We start from the raw sequence: 18967 nt of genomic DNA on the forward strand, positions 1-18967 counted from the left end.
CCTCCATCAGTCGCTGCAGTATCATGTGATCCTTGTGCTTCTACAGCGCCAAGTTCCTGAGCAGCCTGTGGCCCTAGATTACCAATGTCACATCGTGCAGCTTTAACACTGCCAACAGGCCACTGATGCCGGCAAGAGCACCTAAATCCAGTTAAAGGATTTGCACTCTTACCCCCTACTCCTCTCTCTGCACTTCCCCTCTTCTCTACTTCTGTCTTGGAGCACTCACATCAGGTAGTTATAATGCCAGGGGGCATTATTAAAGGCAAATCAAAATTGGGGTGATGTGTGCAGAAATCTGAAATAATGACGCTTGCAAAAAAGTTTTTTTTTTTGCTTCTGGCATTGGTGTTAGGTCACATCAAACGTCACTTTGCCATTTGGCGTTATGCTGGCTCTCGTGCTTTTTTGAAATGTAGCTTACAGGCTTAGACAGGTGCAAATTGCATTTCAGTCCTAGTAAGTTCCTTTGGTTTATTTATCAAAAACAAAACCTTAAATACATTTTCAGATATTAGATGTTTTGGATACTAACAAATGGGACTTTCCATGAACATAAACTGTGATTGTCATTGTAAAAACATGAGTAGTGACACAGGCAGACCCAGAACTTTCAAGTCTTTTGTTATAAATTAATAAATCTTCATTCAATAAACTGGTACTTTTCGTTCTGCTGACTCCATACAGAGCCAAAAGGACAATGACAAGTGTAGCTTTTGGACTCAGACAGAGAAAAGCCTCTTGTTGGCTTCCACCTGTTTATCTCAAGCATTTGGCTTGAAGAAATTGGCATCTTAAAATCCATAAATTGCACAAGAAAAACCTTTTCTATTCCCCCGCAGGTGTCGAGCCATAACATCACAATGGTTACTGCTCCCTGGCTGATTAACATTGCAAATGCAAGCAATACACACCATCATTTTCTCCCTAATCGTTTGGTTATGGGTTGTTATTTTTCAGCCAGGAGGGACACCATTGACCATATTGAAAACACTGAACACAATTACAATGGCATCCCATGAGGCCTTGTGTTGAAGCCCAGCAACATCTGAGGTTACTGGGAAGAGGTAAAGAGGGTGATGGACCAATCAAGCTCTAGGCATTGTGCAGAATCTCCTGTGAGTGTGTCAGTGACACTGCAAGTGACCCTCAGCGCACCCTGATCTGTGCTTACAGTAGTCCACCATCACTATTACAGCACAAATTATGCTCTACGGTGTACACTCATAGAATAATCTCAGCACCCTAAAGGGTTATACTCCTAACTAGTGACTATTTGAACATTAGGGGCTTTGGTTTAGTGGTGAGGCCAGGGAACCCAACCAAATCTGGATCGGCTAATCCAGAACTGCCCTCCTTCCCACTCATGAGTCTTCCAGTACCTCACCCACCACCTACTGCTGTCTCTCCAGCCTCCCTTCCACCAGTCCCCCACTGCTGGGGTTTTCCTTCCTCTGCAGTGATGTGCTTCCTGCTCGCCTCTTATCGCTGCTCACAACGCTCCCTGAAACGCAGACACACACACACACACACACACACACACACACACACACACACACACACACACACACACACACACACACACGCACTCACGCACTCAAACTGTCCCTGTTCGTCAAAGGCAGGACTAGATGTGTTAAAAAGACCAAATGAGCACATTGACTAATGATTAACTCCCTTCATAATAATTGGTTGTGTTCAACTAGCCATCTGTGTTCAGTTTCAACTGTCTTTTTAAATTATGTTTTTGTTTAATCATCTGCCCTGACAGAGTTGTTTTTTGGGTTAAAATCACCCTCTTTTTGTGTTTTTTTTTTTTTTTTTTTTTACTTTCAAATTTGTAAAATGTTTTCATGATTTATTTTGTATAAAAATATATTTGGGTGTTAAAACTAAAATGTAGAAAGAGAGCTTTTGATGTTCTTCAAACAACCACAGATGCACAAGGGGAAAAAAATGTCAAAGACCACAGTACACAACAAAACAAGTCCGCGTCCCATAAGTCCTCGAAAGGCTTACATTTATTTTTAAGGCATTTATTGAGAACATTTTTAGGATGTCATCATTAGATATCTGATAAGATAGAATAATTGAACAAGCCTAAGAAAGCGTATCACTGTCAACTTTAGATAATTTACACTTTTTAATAATCAATGATAGACAAATTTCAGACTTTATTTAAAATGTATTGAGGTTCAATATCCAACCCTACTTAAAAATGGAAGAGTAGGTACTGAAGTAGTAAAAGCATACCAAGCATACACTTAGTGTCCACTTTAGTAGGTACTCCTGTACAATCTAATGCAATCCAAAACAACTGTTCTGCCATAATGTTTACTTTTATGATGCCTATCTATCATGTTCAGTTTTTTCTTGAAACTTGTCATAGACGTGTTAAGTACGACACAACCACTATGACCTTAGTGATAAACATAATTGTACATAAATGACACGTTTTTAAATACAAACCATGATCTACAGGATAAATGGATGACCACCATTTCACCCACAACCTCAGTCCACCTTACTGCGTAGCCACCTGCAAATGTATGTTTAAAACCCTTATTTACACTCCCTGACCAGTGAGGGTTTATCAAGTTGTTGTGGAGCACCTGTCCATCTACGTGGCTCTCGGTTATCCATCACCCATCCCACGCTTTCAAGCCCCCTCCATCTCCTGCTTCCTCTTGCGCCCCTCAACACAATTACTCACAGTATGACAAACGACAGGCTCTCTCTGCCGAGATATCAAAAAGCCCCGGCCACTTCTAAATGAAGGCACTTTGGCAGCCCTGTGCTCCCCATGCTTATCGGCGGGCGAGCAGTGCCCCTGGCCGTCCTGCGTCCCCATCTCCTTCCTCCTCCTTCTCCACCACTGTGCCCTTCTCAGGGGGTTTAGTTAGGGGAGCCACATGGAGGGCCAGCCCGGCTTGATTTATCTCCCTTGCCCCTCTGCCTGGCCACTCAGGCAGGCCGAAAGAGCCGACGAGGCTCCAACGGGCCTCAGCTCGAAAGCCCGGCATTAGCTGAAATAAACCATTCTGCCGCCCAGTGAAAAATGTCCTCTGATTGGCTAATTAATCAGTCAAAGGGAGCGACGCGGCTTGTGACTTGAGGGACCCAAGCGGGCGACCGCAAAGGGCCTGCTGATAAATAGACTCCTCGCCGATTCATACATCAACAAAAGTTAGTCATTTTTTAAAGCTGCCAGCTCAGATGAAAGGTGGAAACAAGCCATAGTTTTTATTTTTCCACCTACATTTACTGTGTTTCTTTTAGGGAGTGGGGGTGTTTATAAAAAAAAAAAAGAGACAAAATTCAGTTCTTATCTTTTTTTTGTTTTTCTTACTTTTACTGCTATTTAAAATTAAAACTATTTCTAATAAAGTATATTGACTATAAAATGGCCATGCCTTAGGTACAGACAGAGGTGTCAATTCCAGGTCCAGAAAGTAAAAGTCCTGCCATGTGTTTATTCCACCAATGAACTCAGCCAGCTGATTTCACTAATTAGCAGCTGATTTCACTAATTAGTAGTGAAATCAGCTGGCTGAGTTCATTGGTGGAATAAACACATGGCAGGACTTTTACTTTCTGGACCTGGAATTGACACCTCTGGGTACAGACATTTAAACTGTAATTATAATAAATGTTAAAAAAAATGTTAGATTTCAGTATTTCAGTTTTTTGATTTAATCTACCAGATATTGATTTTGTAAAGAATCCCAGGCGTCATTTTATAATCAGCAAAATTTTATTTTAAGCTTACTGATTCAGCCTCTTAATCCGTACAGTGGAACGATTAAATTCATATCTATAAAGAATTAAGTTTTACAGTCGTCAGATACAACAATATTAGAAGCATCGAAATTGTTACATCAACCCGTTCGTTAGTTCTGTACTCCCTAAAAATGTCAGGGAAGAATAATGGTTGAGTATAATTTGGTACAAGGCTTGTTTTGACGTCTGAACCCTCCAGTCAGAAAGTTGGTATGGCTCACCCCGCTCTCGGGTCAGCATGACCCCTGCGGCCTCTCCCACTCCCACTACTGCTCAGGCACAAAGGGCCGAGGAAAAGGCTCATCGGGTGGCACCTGTTGCAAGTTTTGCCTGCCCACGCGTCTTCCACATGAAAGATCGCACGTCAGCGGGTGCTCCCCTGATACCACCGTCTTAAGGAATATGGAGCAGGGGCGCCGCGGGTTGGGGGCTCGAGCGTTTGGCAGATGCGTCTGCAAGGCGCCAGGGAGTCGATGGGCGGAGTCGGCAGTGAAACTTTGCTGACTGCGCAGAGCCAAAATCTCTTTTCAGTACAGAAATGGTCTTCAACTCTAGAAAGTGTTTCACAAGTTGCTGCTGAGGTCTGTGAACAGTGAAGTGATGTAGCGGTGAATTGTTATTTTGAAAGTTTAAAATTATTAGTAACTGGGCTGGTTTGTCGTAGATGAGGCAATGGTTCCATTAACATATCTTTAGTTGCTATGATCATTTGACTAAAACATCTGTTTTATTACATCTTGACTTCATGCGAGTAAGCAGTCTGACTTTTTTTTATTTATCTTCCATTACTGTTAATTTAAGTATCTGTTTCATCATTGGGTCGTAAACTAGTAAAGTCTGGCTTAGATGGCTTTACACATGGCAAGTACTATATGTATTTGAGTATGTTTGTATCAAGCAGTTTTATTATTAACTTCTATTCTTCACAGAGTTAAGTATCTGACCTGTTGGTTTACACTTACAGGAGTATTCTTTACTTACTGCTGAGTTCCCCTGCATTGTATAATTGACAGTGTGAATAGGAATACGGCACTAAAGCAGAGATTTTCTTTTTTGCTCAGTTGTCACATCAACCTCAGCATTGATCTGTTGAAAGGGGATGCCGGGGACGTGCGTTGTCGCAGTTTGAATGGGCCAGTGCACTCATGCAGGGAGCTGAGCTTATTGTGAAGCCGAAGAGCTCTAATTCGTTCTCAGATAACATCTAATTGCCTCAAGCAAAAGCTCTCCCTTTCTTGAGCATGTTTGTTGACGGGCCCGTTTGCTTCTACCGCTGAAAATATCGAGACCCGCCAAGCAACCCCCCTCGCTCCAGCCCCTGCTACACACACACACACACACACACACACACACACACACACACACACACACACACACACACACACACTTACCACCTACCTCCCTGGCAGTTCTGTGGACTGCTCCCTCCTGGCCATGCCAGCTCGCTGACACTTACAGATTAGCACAGAGAAAAAAGAAAAAGAGGGTGTCCGTCTCTTAGTTACGGGCCTAAGCTAGAATACATGGGGCCGCGGTAATTACCGCCTGGTGAAGCTAACCGCCCAAAGATTTCCAGCCCTCTCGGCTGTTTACAGCAGCCGACTACCGTTTAATCACTGACTCTTAAATCTAATAAATCACAGCTGGAGAAAAAAATAATCACTGTATCTTCCCTCTCTGGGGTTGGGGTGAGGGGACCCTATGCTCTTGAGGGGGGCATTGTCGGCAAGCGTTTGCAATGTTGAACAAGCACAAGGCAGTCATGCTGCATGCATAATGTTGTCTTCATTTGTTACTTATGATAAACGTTCTCGCACTGGGCACAAAGTGCAATTTTTCAAATCCCATTTTTTTTGTTTTGTCTTAACTACACACAAAAAGTGTGCCTTTAGCAAAAGTATTGCTTTATGGAAGCTTCCATGTGTGGTGTTTAATGTACTTACAGTACACCATTTTATAGTTTTGAACTGTTGCCTTGTGTAAATATAATTTCTGCAGAAAAGGAGAAATATTTTACGATCACATTGGAGGCAGTGACATTACTTAAAAAAATTGATGTTCAACCGAAGGGTTTGCTTATTTACCAGGGAATAAGGTATCCACCTGTTTTTCTGTCCGCCCACATCATGCTCATGAAGGATGGCCTGCTCGACCTGTGTGCTCATCAGGGAGAGACAGCTGGCTAATCAGGGCCTGATCCATAGACCTTGAGTATCGCCAAATTTATTATTGTGGCAGGACAATGAGGGCACACTCATGCAATTACAGACCCAACCAGTATTGGCTAGAAATTATTGGAAAAACGGCAAATAATGCAAACAGGCAGTTTTAAGAAAATAAATGGGCAACTGCAGCTTTGCCAAATGCTAATTAACATTTGGGCCAGAAGGTGACTTTATACCCTTTTTGAAAAGCTGATCAGTAAGACATATTTGTTTTCATAACTTTTAATAAATACAATGGAACTTAGCACCACTAGTCACCATTTTTTATAATTGTTTTAGAGGGTCTAAAAGGGCTGGTTGTGCGAGGAAAGGCTGGCCTGGTTACGGTTTGTTTTGGAGCTACCATGAAATGGCCAATTAAAAAAAAAAAAGGTCAACGAGAAGTATCACCTTGTTTTAATCTGGTGGGGGTATTAGCCAGGTTTTAATATGAAATGTTAACCATTTAATTATTTGACTTATTTTCCCTTCAAGGGTTAACAAAACATGTTTTACGTGCAAGTTGGCTTATGCATAAAAACATTACATGTCATTTAGCTGACGCTTTTATCCAAAGCGACTTCCAATTAATTGCTTTCAACCTTGAAGGTGCAAACTACAGACAACAAGTAGTAAGTGCAAGTACATTAGCTTTAAATAAGTAAAACTACAAAGAGCCATATGAAAGTGCAGCTTTAAGAATATATATATATATATTTTTTTTTTATCTGAGGTGCAGTCGGAAGAGATGTGATTTTAGCCTTCGGCGGAAGATGCGTATGCTTTTGGCCGTCCTGATGTCAATGGGGAGCTCATTCCACCATTTAGGAGCCAGGACAGCAAACCGTTAGGATTTCGTTGAATGATTAGTAGGGTTTGACCATGTCCTGGATGTAAGCTGGGGCTCATCCGTTCGTGGCCGTTTGCAAGTAGAAGTGTCTTGAAGCAGATGCCGGCAGCAATTGGTAGCCAGTGAAGAGAGCGGAAGAGCGGTGTAGTGTGAGAGAATTTGGGGAGGTTGAAGACAAGTCGAGCTTCTGCCTTCTGAATGAGCTGCAGGGGCCGGATGGCACATGCAGGCAGGCCAATCAGGAGGGAGTTGCAGTAGTCTAGATGTGAGATGACTAGAGCCTGAACCAGAACCTGAGCTGCCTTCTGCGTTAGAAGGGGACGTATTCTTCTGATGTTATGCAGCATGTATCTACACAATCGGGTGGTTGCAGCAATGTTGATAGTGAAGAAGAGTTGGTCGTCAAGAGTCACAACCAGGTTTCTAGTAGTCTGGGTGGGGATTAGCACAATGTTGTCAGTTGTTATAGTAAGGTCCTGGGTAGGAGAGCCCTTCTCTGGAAGGAAAAGGAGCTCAGTCTTGTCAAGGTTGAGGTAGGTCAAAACCTACTGCAACAACATTCACTGGTTTGAATTGTTTCATCATGGAAACAGAGGTGCCAAATGACCTTTGTGGTCATAACAATTGGAAGGAGTGTGATTGTTAAATTGGTAATACCTAGAGCTGCAACTAACCATGTAGTCCATAAAAGTCATGACAAATGCTTATCATGACTAAGATGGGTGTCTTCAGATTCCCTATTTTGTCGCAAAACGCAGATACATAATGTGATTTGTAATTAACCCTTTGAAAAGCTGTAACCAGCAAATGTTTAATGTTGAGCCGATATAACGTCCACTCGTTAGCATTAAGTATAGGGCAAATGAAAATATGAGGCATGTCCTGTGCTGATCCACAGAAGCAGCCACCGTGAAATCCACCCTAACTGCGAGGGTCACTAAGTTGTTATATTTTGCTATATTTCAGGAACATGTTGCAGGTAAACTCCTGTCCAAACAATCCTGCCACAAGGGCTCCATACCAGTGCTTATCTCTACAGATAATATATGAAACTATAGAAACACTATAGGAATCTACTCAGTGGCGATGTTTTCTAAATGCAGAGCAGTTAAGCTGTCCCAAAATCCGAATTGTCTACTGATTTACTACTTAGATAGGACTACTTTCATGTAGTCTAGTACTTAATTGTGCCCTATGCAAGGTTATTTTGTTTTGCATTTTTCATTAGTTTTTATTTTTGACTTTTCTTTTCAAATTCAGTTTAGTTTTAATTAGTTTTTAAAGCTGGTTTGATAGTTTAGTTTTAATTTAATATTTTTTTTTATTTTATTATAATATAATAACAGTCTACACAAGATGCCGCAGTAAGTGAAAAATGTGTTAGTAACTGTGCCAGGAAAAAACCTAAATAGCCAACAGACTAAAGAAGACATACATCAACAGGTGTTTTGAACTTTGGTTTGAGTAACGTGGCAAACCTTTTTGAAGTCAATCGACTCACACAGTTGTGTAGACATCCCAGTATCAATCCACGTATTAACCCACGCTAACCCCCGCTTGTGTTCCTGCGTATTTACTAACCAGCAGCCATCGGGTCGCCGGTGAAAGCCCTCCTGTAGTGTTCTCTATCCTGCGTTTGTCTCCGTCATGCTGCCTGGCCCTGTACCCATACACCAATGCCCTGTACCGGGGTTAGCTTCTGTTTCAGGGGAAGGGGGCTTTGCGTTCTCCTTTACCTTGCTAACCTAAGCTAGGTTAGCCTCCTTTTGTGCGCTTCTCAAATGTACTTTCAAATTCATGGGATTTTTCCCTGTAATAAATTGTCCACCTATTTTACCACCTTCCACTGCAAGACACTTTCTTTTATCTGACACAGCCATAATCAAATAGGACTCTGCCGCATTCTTCCAACTTTAGGTACTGCCATGATGCCATGCGAGGGGCATGGACTAAGTTGTGTTTAATTCAACATGGAATGTCGGAATTTCTGGGTTCTCAGTCGGAAACTATATACGTCTACGGCATAGACTGAATAAAAAAGGTCTATGGTCGGAAATGTCACCTCTGAAAGATATAACATTGTTTGCTCTGTGAAAGGCATCAACAAAGACGAAAACTAAGGACATTTATTTGATTGTTTTATTTAGGTAGTTTTGCAAACAGACATTACAGTTTTAGTTATCATTCTTTTGTAATGCCTTGTTTTATTTTTATTTCAGTTAACGACGTTTTGTTCGTTTTTGTTAACTATTATTACCTTGGCCCTATGTAGTTCAACAGTGTATGGGGAAGATTAATAGAATATTGCTCTGTATTAGCAAAGTCTGTTAAAAAACATTAGGACATGCCTAAAATTATTGATAATGGTTTCTCTGCTGATCTTGTTGGGTCAAAAAAGTTTCACATGCGCTCTAGTGAATCTTTTCCACCATCCCTCTGCTGGCTTAATTGACTCTCCTCCTGAATATGTTGGCCTCAGTATCTTGGCACCTTGGCACATGTCTTACTGTTGGCTTTCCATGGGTTACATTAGCAGGGAGAGATAGAACTGGAGTGTCTTGAAGGAGGCGGCCTGTTGAATGTCTTCCCACCCTCTCCTTTTCTCTGGGACCCTCTGCGGGGCCCTCCCTGTGTTCCCTGCCCAGCCCCAGCCCCCGCCAGGGGAGAGCGCGGAGCAGGAAGGGCCCGATAGCCAGCCAGACCGCTGCTCTGCCGAAGGAGCCTTATCTCAGAACTGCACACAGTGCACTGAGCGCATCCTTTTCCTGGGGTTCTGGGTCGAGGAGGAGGAGGAGGAGGAGGAGGAGGAGTAGACACGGCTAGATATAGGTGTGTTCTCCAACCCCACTGTGTTGTAGCCTGGGACTGCCTTTTTCAATCATTCTTCTCTAGTTCCACCAATTATGTTAACTGCTTTTATAAATTATAAACTGGTTGTGTCCCTTCTTGAGCTGGAGCTGTTGGTTTCATGCAAATTCCTTTTTTGCATTTGCTATTATAGGACAAAAATTCTAAATTTGGTTGAGCGTTTAAATAGCAAAACGCATTGTTAAATTTTAAAAATGTTACTGGTCTTGAGGAAAAGTGTACATTTTTGTTATCTGTTAATACTGCACACACAAAAAAATCATTTTTGTAATGACAGGTTTAGAAAGGAAATTAGGAATCTTAAAGTTGTGATACAGCAGTGCTTACATTTTGGTATTATCAATTTGACTGGCCTTGTGTGATTGCTATTTTGTGTCGTTAAAATATTTTATGATAAAGCTTGTACATGTATTCTGGTTTGAGGGTTTGTTTCATGCTGTACACGATATACTATGGCATTAATAGAAATTGTGACTGATAATAACCAGAGAAAATACACACTCCTGGAAATAGGGAAAGAAGATCTCAAACATTACTGCCGAGTCGTTTCTTAGTAACATGTTGCCCTCAACACTCGCCAACAAAAATCTCCAGGGCTGCCAGTAATGCTGACTGGATCTGGTTTATATCCATACTGTACACATGTGTGTCCTGTCGGATCAGGCTCTAATGGAAATCCCCAGGCAGTGAGGACGAACCACGGACCAAGTTCCAGCCACTTCCCTGATGAAGGAGATGTTTCTCTCTCAGTCACTCTCCTCTCTTTTTTTTTCCCCTCGCTCATTCTCCCATTCCCTCTCTTGAGAGTAATTTCACAGGCAGTTCTAAAGTGGCCCCCAGCCATCTTCCCAAATCCCAGTTACATGTTGTTTGGCGCTGTCAGCTCTAAGCCCCATCTCCTCTCTCCCAAGCAGAGAGGATGCCATTGTGCAGTAACAGGGAGTATAGATTTTCTCTTGGAAGTAGGAAAGTTTTGTTTAATGGCACCTCACCTGAAGTTGTTAGAAGTTGGGGTTCTTGCTGCTCTAGGTCTGAGGTGACGGAAAACTTTGTAGTCCGTTTAAACACCTGCCTTGTCATATAGCCTCAATCATGTGCTTCATGACTTTGTGAAGCTTCTGAATCCATCCTTTTTAGAAGGAGTATGGTCAACAGAATATGCAGTAACTCATGTTAAATGATTTTACATGTATGTCATTTATACAATTTAGAACCTTAAAAAAAGTATTGAACCAGGGGTATATTTACGGAGCAATCATTTCTTATATTAATCAATATTTTAGGCCACAAAACAATGCCCTTATGAAAATATATCATGAAGAGCCTTTTAGCGGGTTAAGACTAATAGCTTGTTGGGTTTCACTGAAGTCCCCGGTGGCTAGTTTGGCACTTTTGGTAATCCTAAGAAACCAAATATAGATACAATGTACAAGGAAGCCTTCACATTTTTAGGTCCCACAAGACCTGTTTGGATCTACATTAATATTGTTTTACCAGCCTATCAGTTAGGTTGTCTATCTCAATCAGTGTTAAGGGTCAAATAATTGTAATCTGAATGTAAAAGCTTTAAGGCCAAACCATGAGATGGCTCGACACAACACTGTGTTTTCAATTCATCTCTAATCTGTAGGGTTTGAAAAATGCCGTCCACTTCACCATCTCTGAGGCAGGTAATACACAGAGCTGCATTGTTTAGTGTGATTCTCAAGAGGAGCTCCTGTATTCTTCTGGACAAATCATTATGCATTGAGTAGGCCATTAGGAAAATGAAGACGAATGGGTGGCAGGGGTGAGGTGACAAATTGTTCATGCTGTAGTGTTAAAAACTAGACCGTGTTGTACCTCACAGTTGTAAAGTAGTCCCCGTTTAATAATGTCAGTGACCAGGCTGACTCACGTCCCCAAATTGGAAACATTTGAACCTAAACAAATAAAGGAGTACTGCTCTTTTCTCCTTTTTATAACTATTTTCAGTGTTTTTATAGCAAAGGGATCACCTTCTATCACTGCCTCTCTGGAATAAGTTGAAGCCTTTTTTGCTCCGAGCCAACATGGCATCATGACTTTGCGTAAACATGCACGCCACTTTCCTAAAGCCAAATGGCGTGTTATCTGTACACATTTTGAGCTATCCACGTGTATGTCTATGCTGTATACAGCGGATGTAAACATACACACCGTGTGGGTCGCGAGAATGTGCCGTGCTATTGCGACATTGTAAAGGCTTTAGTAACAAAAAAACACGATGTGACCAACGTCACACGCTCAGGAAAACAAACGGTTGGGTTTAGGAAAGAAACATTAAGGGAAGGCTTAAAAAAAATGAACAAAAAAAAGTTGAAAAACGCCACACGTGGGACGCGATCCCGGTTCTCCTAGGCAAAAGTCCTGTGCGTCTTTATAACACGCCAAAATGGCATACGAATTGGCGTGTCATACATACGCCACTTTATGAGATCAGTCTGTCCGAGCAGCTTCCACTTTGATCCCAAAATGGGTCGTTCTCTGACAGAAATCTGTGTATCTGATGCTGCTATACTTTTTGACAGACGCACGTCGAGGAGATTCACAAATTAATAAACACCTGCCTACATTGTTGCAAACATTGCACGGTTATGTCATGTTGCAGGGGGGAAAAGTCTTGTCTCAGGATCAAGATGACATTATGCCAAACACCAGAAACCTGCATTAGCCAAGAATAGTGGTCACAGATACTGTAAATCAGGCGTCCGCAACCTTAGGCACGTGTGCCACCATGGGCACGCGGGACCTTAACTAATGGCACGCTGGCAATATGTGTGCAAGAGAGTTATTGATGTGTTGAAATTGAATTGAATGTGGTTGAAATGCTGAATCACTCTCTCATCCGCATGCCAAATTACAACGTTCACAGTTGCGCAACCTGTTATTTACGGTAGTTTGACTCATATATCTGACTGGGAACAATACAAAGAGGATTACCAATGGCCGCTGGGGCAGATGAACTAACGCTAGTCTCATTACTGTAAGTAGGCTACATTGAAACCTTCGTGAGTTAAAAGTCAATACTTATCAATGCACTCACCTGTGTAGACCGGCATAAACATGTAGAAAGCGATATTTCAATCTGCTCCGTACACTCTTGTCCACCGCGCTGTTTTACACAAACACAGCTCTACTCTGCAAATAGCAAATTTTTACAAAAAAAGCTAAAACAAAAGCTGTCTGTTTGTAGTCTGTTTATCTTAGTTTGCAGGGAATCTTGAAATTTGGACAAATTCTTAAACTTAAGCGGTCTGAAGAAACCATCCTCTCCGCTGGAGCGGTAAATATGGACGCATTATAAGACCAAAAATAATACATGTGGCTACTTAATATGCACGTGAATAACGCAATCGTTATCTTCGTGTACTTCATTCTTGACAATGATGCTGGTTGTGTTATTATTTTTGCCATAGCATCGTTTCATTGAAAATGAGGCATACAGGACCTGCTTATTCCCATGCTTATACCATTCATCATTAAAGCTGGGCTTTTCCACTTAGCTTTTTGTTTCAGGCTCTTTGACAGTGATATTTTTGTCAGCCTATTTTCCACCAGTCAGGACGCTGCATACTAAAACCATGTTTCCATAATCATAATAATGATATACAATAATAATAATTACAAGGTCCTGATTATGAGATATAAATGTTATCAAATGTTGTTATGGAATAAAATTACAGATTACCTGGATATTACATTTTGATGTGATGTCATAATTAAGACATTTTGAAAAGGGCACTTCATATCAAAAAGGTTGCCGACCCCTTCTGTAAATTATTGCCACAGTTGCCTGACAGATATTTAACAACTTAACAACTCTACAAAAACAGTGTCCTGGCTTCCTAGGGTTTATTATCGCACGTCCTACCGTCTCTTGCTCTGTACATTTTCTGTCTGTATCTACAGTGCCACTGTCTATACAGGCAGAATGCCAAAAAAGTGATCTTTTAGAGAGAGAAAAATTAACATTGAATTAAATCAACACCTGACAGTTTCATCAGAAACTAAAATCACCAGAGCTATTAACTGCACATTTATTGTATATTGTGTAATTACATTTTAATGTGAAAGAAGCGTAGTTACTTCAAGCTTACTAAAAGCATGTCTAAGTACGTGATGTAACTGTCTGATTTTATAAAAAGCAGCTTTAAGTCACATTTTACAGCTTTGATTCATACATTGAACTTGCAATGTAAATATTTCTTAACCATGTAAAATGATTTCCGAAAGTGGTAGCTTTATATAGGGCTGGGCGATATATCGATATTAATATCGATATCGTGATATGAGACTAGATATCGTCTTAGATTTTGAATATCGTAATATCGTGATAGGACATAAGTGTCTTCTTTCCTGGTTTTAAAGGCTGCATTACAGTGAAGTGATGTACCTTTCTGAACTTACCAGATGTTCTAGCTGTTCTATTATTAATGATTATTTATCTAAAATCTAAGTGTGAAGATATTTTGCGAGAGCACCAACTGTCAACTCTAGAATATATCGTCGCAATATCAATAGAGGTATTTGGTCAAGAATATCATATTATCTGATTTTCTCTATATCGCCCAGCCCTATATTAGAAAACATGGGACGTAGAAATAAGCGCTGAAAATGTGTAGAAGAAAAATTTTAACAATATAAAACGTTGGAAAAAAACTAAAACAAACTGAAAAAAAGGCGTCAAAAATATTGACGGGAAGACAACACAAGGGTTAATCAGAATTTATGTTTACATTTTATTGTTATTTGAACAGCTGAGCATTGAACCAGGTGAAGAAACCTGTTTATTATTTATTCATTTGATTTTGCAACTGTTCACTGAAATAGCCAGTTTCTATGAAACTACTTGTGACATGTCATATTTGGCTTTGACTTTGACTGAACATTTGCTCTCACTTTGCGGAAAACATATCGGGATATATATCGTATATCGATATTAAGCCAAATATATATCGGGAAATGACTTTCGGTCCATATCGCCCAGCCCTAGCTTTATATTTGATGTGAACGCAGTTCTATAGTGTTGCAATGTGAACTGAAAAAATACATCCTGTACACTGTCAACCCTTAATGGTTTATTTATTAAAGAAGGTATGTTTTGGGTCAGGCTGAGAGATGGCTGTTAAGGACCTGATTGTGCAAGGACACACAGCTGGATGTGTGGAGCTACATTGTGTTGTAAGAAGATGATGATAAATGTCACATGTGTGACAATTGGGTCCAGTGATGCTTATTTTAAGATGATCCTTTAACACCTATTGTTACCGCAACATCCTATTTGGGGCTCTTTTCACTCACTAAATCTTAAAAAATCTGCCTGGTTAATCTCTGCACGATGATTGACGATCACTTAAGCTCCTCAGTCCACCATTGTGTGTCTGTCTATTTCTGTGTAGATCCCCTAAATGCTGCATTATATCCTAACTGTGTTTTCTCATGTGTGTTTTTGGTCCAGGAGAGCAACGGCACTGATTCTCAGGGTGAGACGGAGAGTTTTACTCCTGCTGCCTTTGAACTGGATACAGAGTCAATCACCAATACTGTGAAAAGTACTCTCACTATGCAGGAGTATTTTGCACAGCGAATGGCTCAGTTGAAAAAGGCTCGTGGACAGGACCAGAGTACAGCACCCTCAGTGGAGCCCAACGAGTCATCGGGTCCATCTGAGGAACCCAGTCCCATCCTCATCAGCGACAATGATTCGGAAGAGTCCAAAAAGAAAAAGAAGAAAAAAAAGAAGAGCAAAAAGTCATCGTATGAGCTGGAAGTGATTGAAGAGAACAGTACTGCTGCTCCTATCATAATAGTGGATGATGAGGACCAACAGCAGGAGCGTTCGGGGAAAAAGAAGAAAAAGAGGAATATTGTAGAAAGCGAAGGAGCTACAAATGAGAACTGTAGCTCCACCTCTGGTGTGGAGCAGAACTGTGAGGAGCTGCCTCCATCGAAGAAGAAGAAGAAGCTTAAAAAACACCATAAGGAAACTGAGCTTCTAAATGGACACAGGCCAGCTGAGGATCAAACTGTAGAATCTGAGGTTGTTCACAAAAAGAAGAAGAAACGAGAGAAGGTGAACGATGTAGTTAAAGAAAATGAGGAGGAGCTGGTACAGAAAAAATTCAAAAAGGACAAGAAAAAGAAAAAGAAATGTCATGAATAGGATGAAATTAATAGAATGGCATCTAATGCCACCCATGATCATGGGGGCACATGTGTACCAAGTGATTGCCTTAAATGTCTTGTATAGATACAGTCTAATAACCTTAGACATTTGATCACATAAAAAAAAACTGTCTACAATGTATTCATACAGACATAAGTTGGCATTCTTTTTTAAATGAGTCCATTTCCATGAAATTTAGAAATAATTGGATGAGTGCTGCCATGTGTCTCTTAATGAATAAAATGTATCCAAATTGCTTAATTATTTTTGTTGTTTTGAAAACTATGTATTTTTTTTTCTTCAAATGCCATCATTTATGTCTTACCACCTTATATGCATCATCATTACTATTTATTTAGCATTCAAAGTGGATTTTACTTTCTTGCCAGCAATTAGTTTAACCATCTTATTCCAGTTCTTCAGACAATGGATATCTCCTTTAATGAAAGTGACCCAGAGACAGTTTTTATTAATTTTGCAAAAACAACAGAAGCACACAGACATTAGTGATCTTCTTGATGCGATAAGACTTGACAAATATGAACAGATGTAATTTGTTTGTCAGACAAATTTATGAGCTGTTTGAAAACTGATAAACTTTGGTGCTTTAACAGGATCAAATACTTTTTTTTTTTTTTTTTTTTTTTAATAAATCCAAAATTCCAATGCATGCATGTTTGTTGTTTTTTCCCTTCATATGTAGGTTAATTTATAAGGAAAACAAGAGTGTTGAGGAGAAATAGGTTTACCTTTGTTGAGCAGTAAGTACCGAGTCTGAGCTGTAAAAGTAATTTTAAAAACGTATACTGATTTATGCCTTCAAAAATTGATCGCTTTCACAACAGTCACCTTTTCCACTTCTAAGGTTATGAAATCTTTTCTTTGATCTAACAAATGAACTCTCAACAAGCCAGTTTTGGTCAGCGACGTGGCATGAGGAAAAAGGAAACTACAGATGTTACACCGTAACGCCTCAATGCAACATAGCATTCCTCGTAACTATTTGGGGTTTGTAAGTTACGAGAAAACTGCAATTTGATTAGTCATTTGTAATACTATGATGTAAACAGAATCTGCCTAATACTGTAGGTATGATGCACAGGTGTGTCTTTTTTTTCTTCAGTCTGCTTTTACTGTAAAATAATGAGACTAAATTAAGTTTATTACAAAGCCCATTAGTCTATACAGTTCAAATTTCTTTTTTAAATTAAGATACCTTGTTACAATTTTTTTTTTTGGCTATAACAGATGAGGCTATCATGTTTTATGTTAAATAAAACAATGTATTTCCTTTTTAAAAGTCACATCAGTCACTATGAATATATTGTAGTTGTTCAACCACCATTTACTGACACTTTTGCACATAATACTAAGTAAAATGTATTTATAACGTGCCTTTCGCAGACATAAGTCACAATGCTTTAAAGGGGCAAACACAAGAAACCGATTGAGAACACGATACAAAATTGGTATTACACTATAATGAAAGTGTAAACTGGTCAACCAAACGCCTATCTCAACAATTTTCTCTTATCTGATTTTTTTTTTAAAGAATCCACTGAAATGGCAGACCGCAAGAGAGTAGGCAGAGCATTCCATAGTTTAGGTGCTATGGACTTAAAAGCTCTATCACCTCAGATCTTAAGCCAGGTTCGTGGGACAGACAGTACATTTAGCATATTAGACCTAAATGAGCTAGCTGATAAATAAGGGTGAAGTAGCTAAGCCACGTGCAGGAGAGGACAGTGCAATGCTCTGCACATAAGCGTAAGAATTTTAAACTGAATTCTATATGCAACAGGGAGCCAGTGAAAAAACTTAAGTACCAAGGTAATATGAGATTATCTACTTGAGTTAGTGAGTAGTCTTGCAGCAGCATTCTAGATTGACTAAAGACAATCCAGAGCAGACATACAAAGTGAGGAGAAAAGTGGGTAACACTTTACTTGAAGGTATAACAGCGACACTGTCATGATACAGTCATGACACATGAACCCTAACCCTAACCATAACCATAACTTGTCATGACAAAAATTGACACTAAAAGAAGCTTTATGTCATAAATGTTTATGACTTCTTTATAATGTTTATGACACGTTCATGACAGTGTCATGTCACTCTTATGTAGATACCTTCAAGGAAAGTGTAACCAAAAAGTGTTAACAGAAGTCATTGTGATATAGGTTGACAGCATGTATAAGCCTCTCAAGTTCGGCAGTCAAAACTACAGATCTCAGTTTACTGATATTTCTTAAGTGGAAAACAAGATGTGGTTTAGCATAAGTGGTCACTTTTATTTTGAAAATGATATTCAAATTATACATTGGAATGTATAACAGCAGGTTATGTTTGACAGAGAGAGATATTAGAAGTGACAAAGGTATAGCCTAATAATGCGTAACACTGGAATTCATTCATAAACTCTTTCACCTGATTTGAATGTGTACTTGCTTATGTTGTCACACATATATAGACAAGCCCCCTCCTCAAATCTTCAGTAGCCACATTGTCTTTTACACTGACAGGGTGAACAACAGCAGGCTGATACAGCTCTCACCCACACCTCCCTTACCACGTAGAGCTATTAGTCATTTCAGAAACCCCTAACTCAGAGTTCCATGTGCTTAAGTACAAATTGCAATTATGATGTAAAACCTTTGTCTTTCACATTACTGTCTGGTTGTACTGTACATGCACTCTCACTCACTTATTTGCCTCCATCAGCTTACACTTTTTATGACTTTTACTGGCACACTGATTTCACATCAATGTGGCCCACGTCAGAACAGCACGGCCCTATATATCACTAATGTGCCTGCTCTATGCACTCACATCTCTATGCACTATCTATGGCTTCAGGTGCCATATCCTGTTCCTGGGGGGGGGGGGCTGACACTTCAATTGGATTGATGGTTGGAGAGGCACGACTGACCAAAAGATGTGTATTACAACTTAAAATACATGTTGCCTGTGGATTAACTCAGTAGGATGGAAGGTAAAGAATAGTTAAAACCAGTAGTATCTGTAGTGAGTTTATCCCTACTCCATAAATACAGTATTACCAACTAATATCCTATC

The 18967-nt window shown here is 40.1% G+C and overlaps 1 protein-coding gene across 1 annotated transcript in view; it reads left to right on the forward strand.

Annotated features, from left to right (window-relative positions):
• Positions 1 to 16505, forward strand: part of pinx1 (PIN2 (TERF1) interacting telomerase inhibitor 1) — a 29874-nt gene extending 13369 nt beyond the window's left edge. Inside the window, exon 7 of the mRNA XM_028605224.1 lies at positions 15182 to 16505. Within this exon, the coding sequence (XP_028461025.1) occupies positions 15182 to 15886 (705 nt within the window). The 3' untranslated portion in view covers positions 15887 to 16505. The remainder of the gene's footprint in view (positions 1 to 15181) is intronic.
• The last annotated feature ends 2462 nt before the right edge of the window (positions 16506 to 18967 follow it).

This window comes from Perca flavescens, chromosome 18, assembly GCF_004354835.1.
Source record: "Perca flavescens isolate YP-PL-M2 chromosome 18, PFLA_1.0, whole genome shotgun sequence".
In the NCBI taxonomy this organism is placed as follows: Eukaryota; Metazoa; Chordata; class Actinopteri; order Perciformes; family Percidae; genus Perca; species Perca flavescens.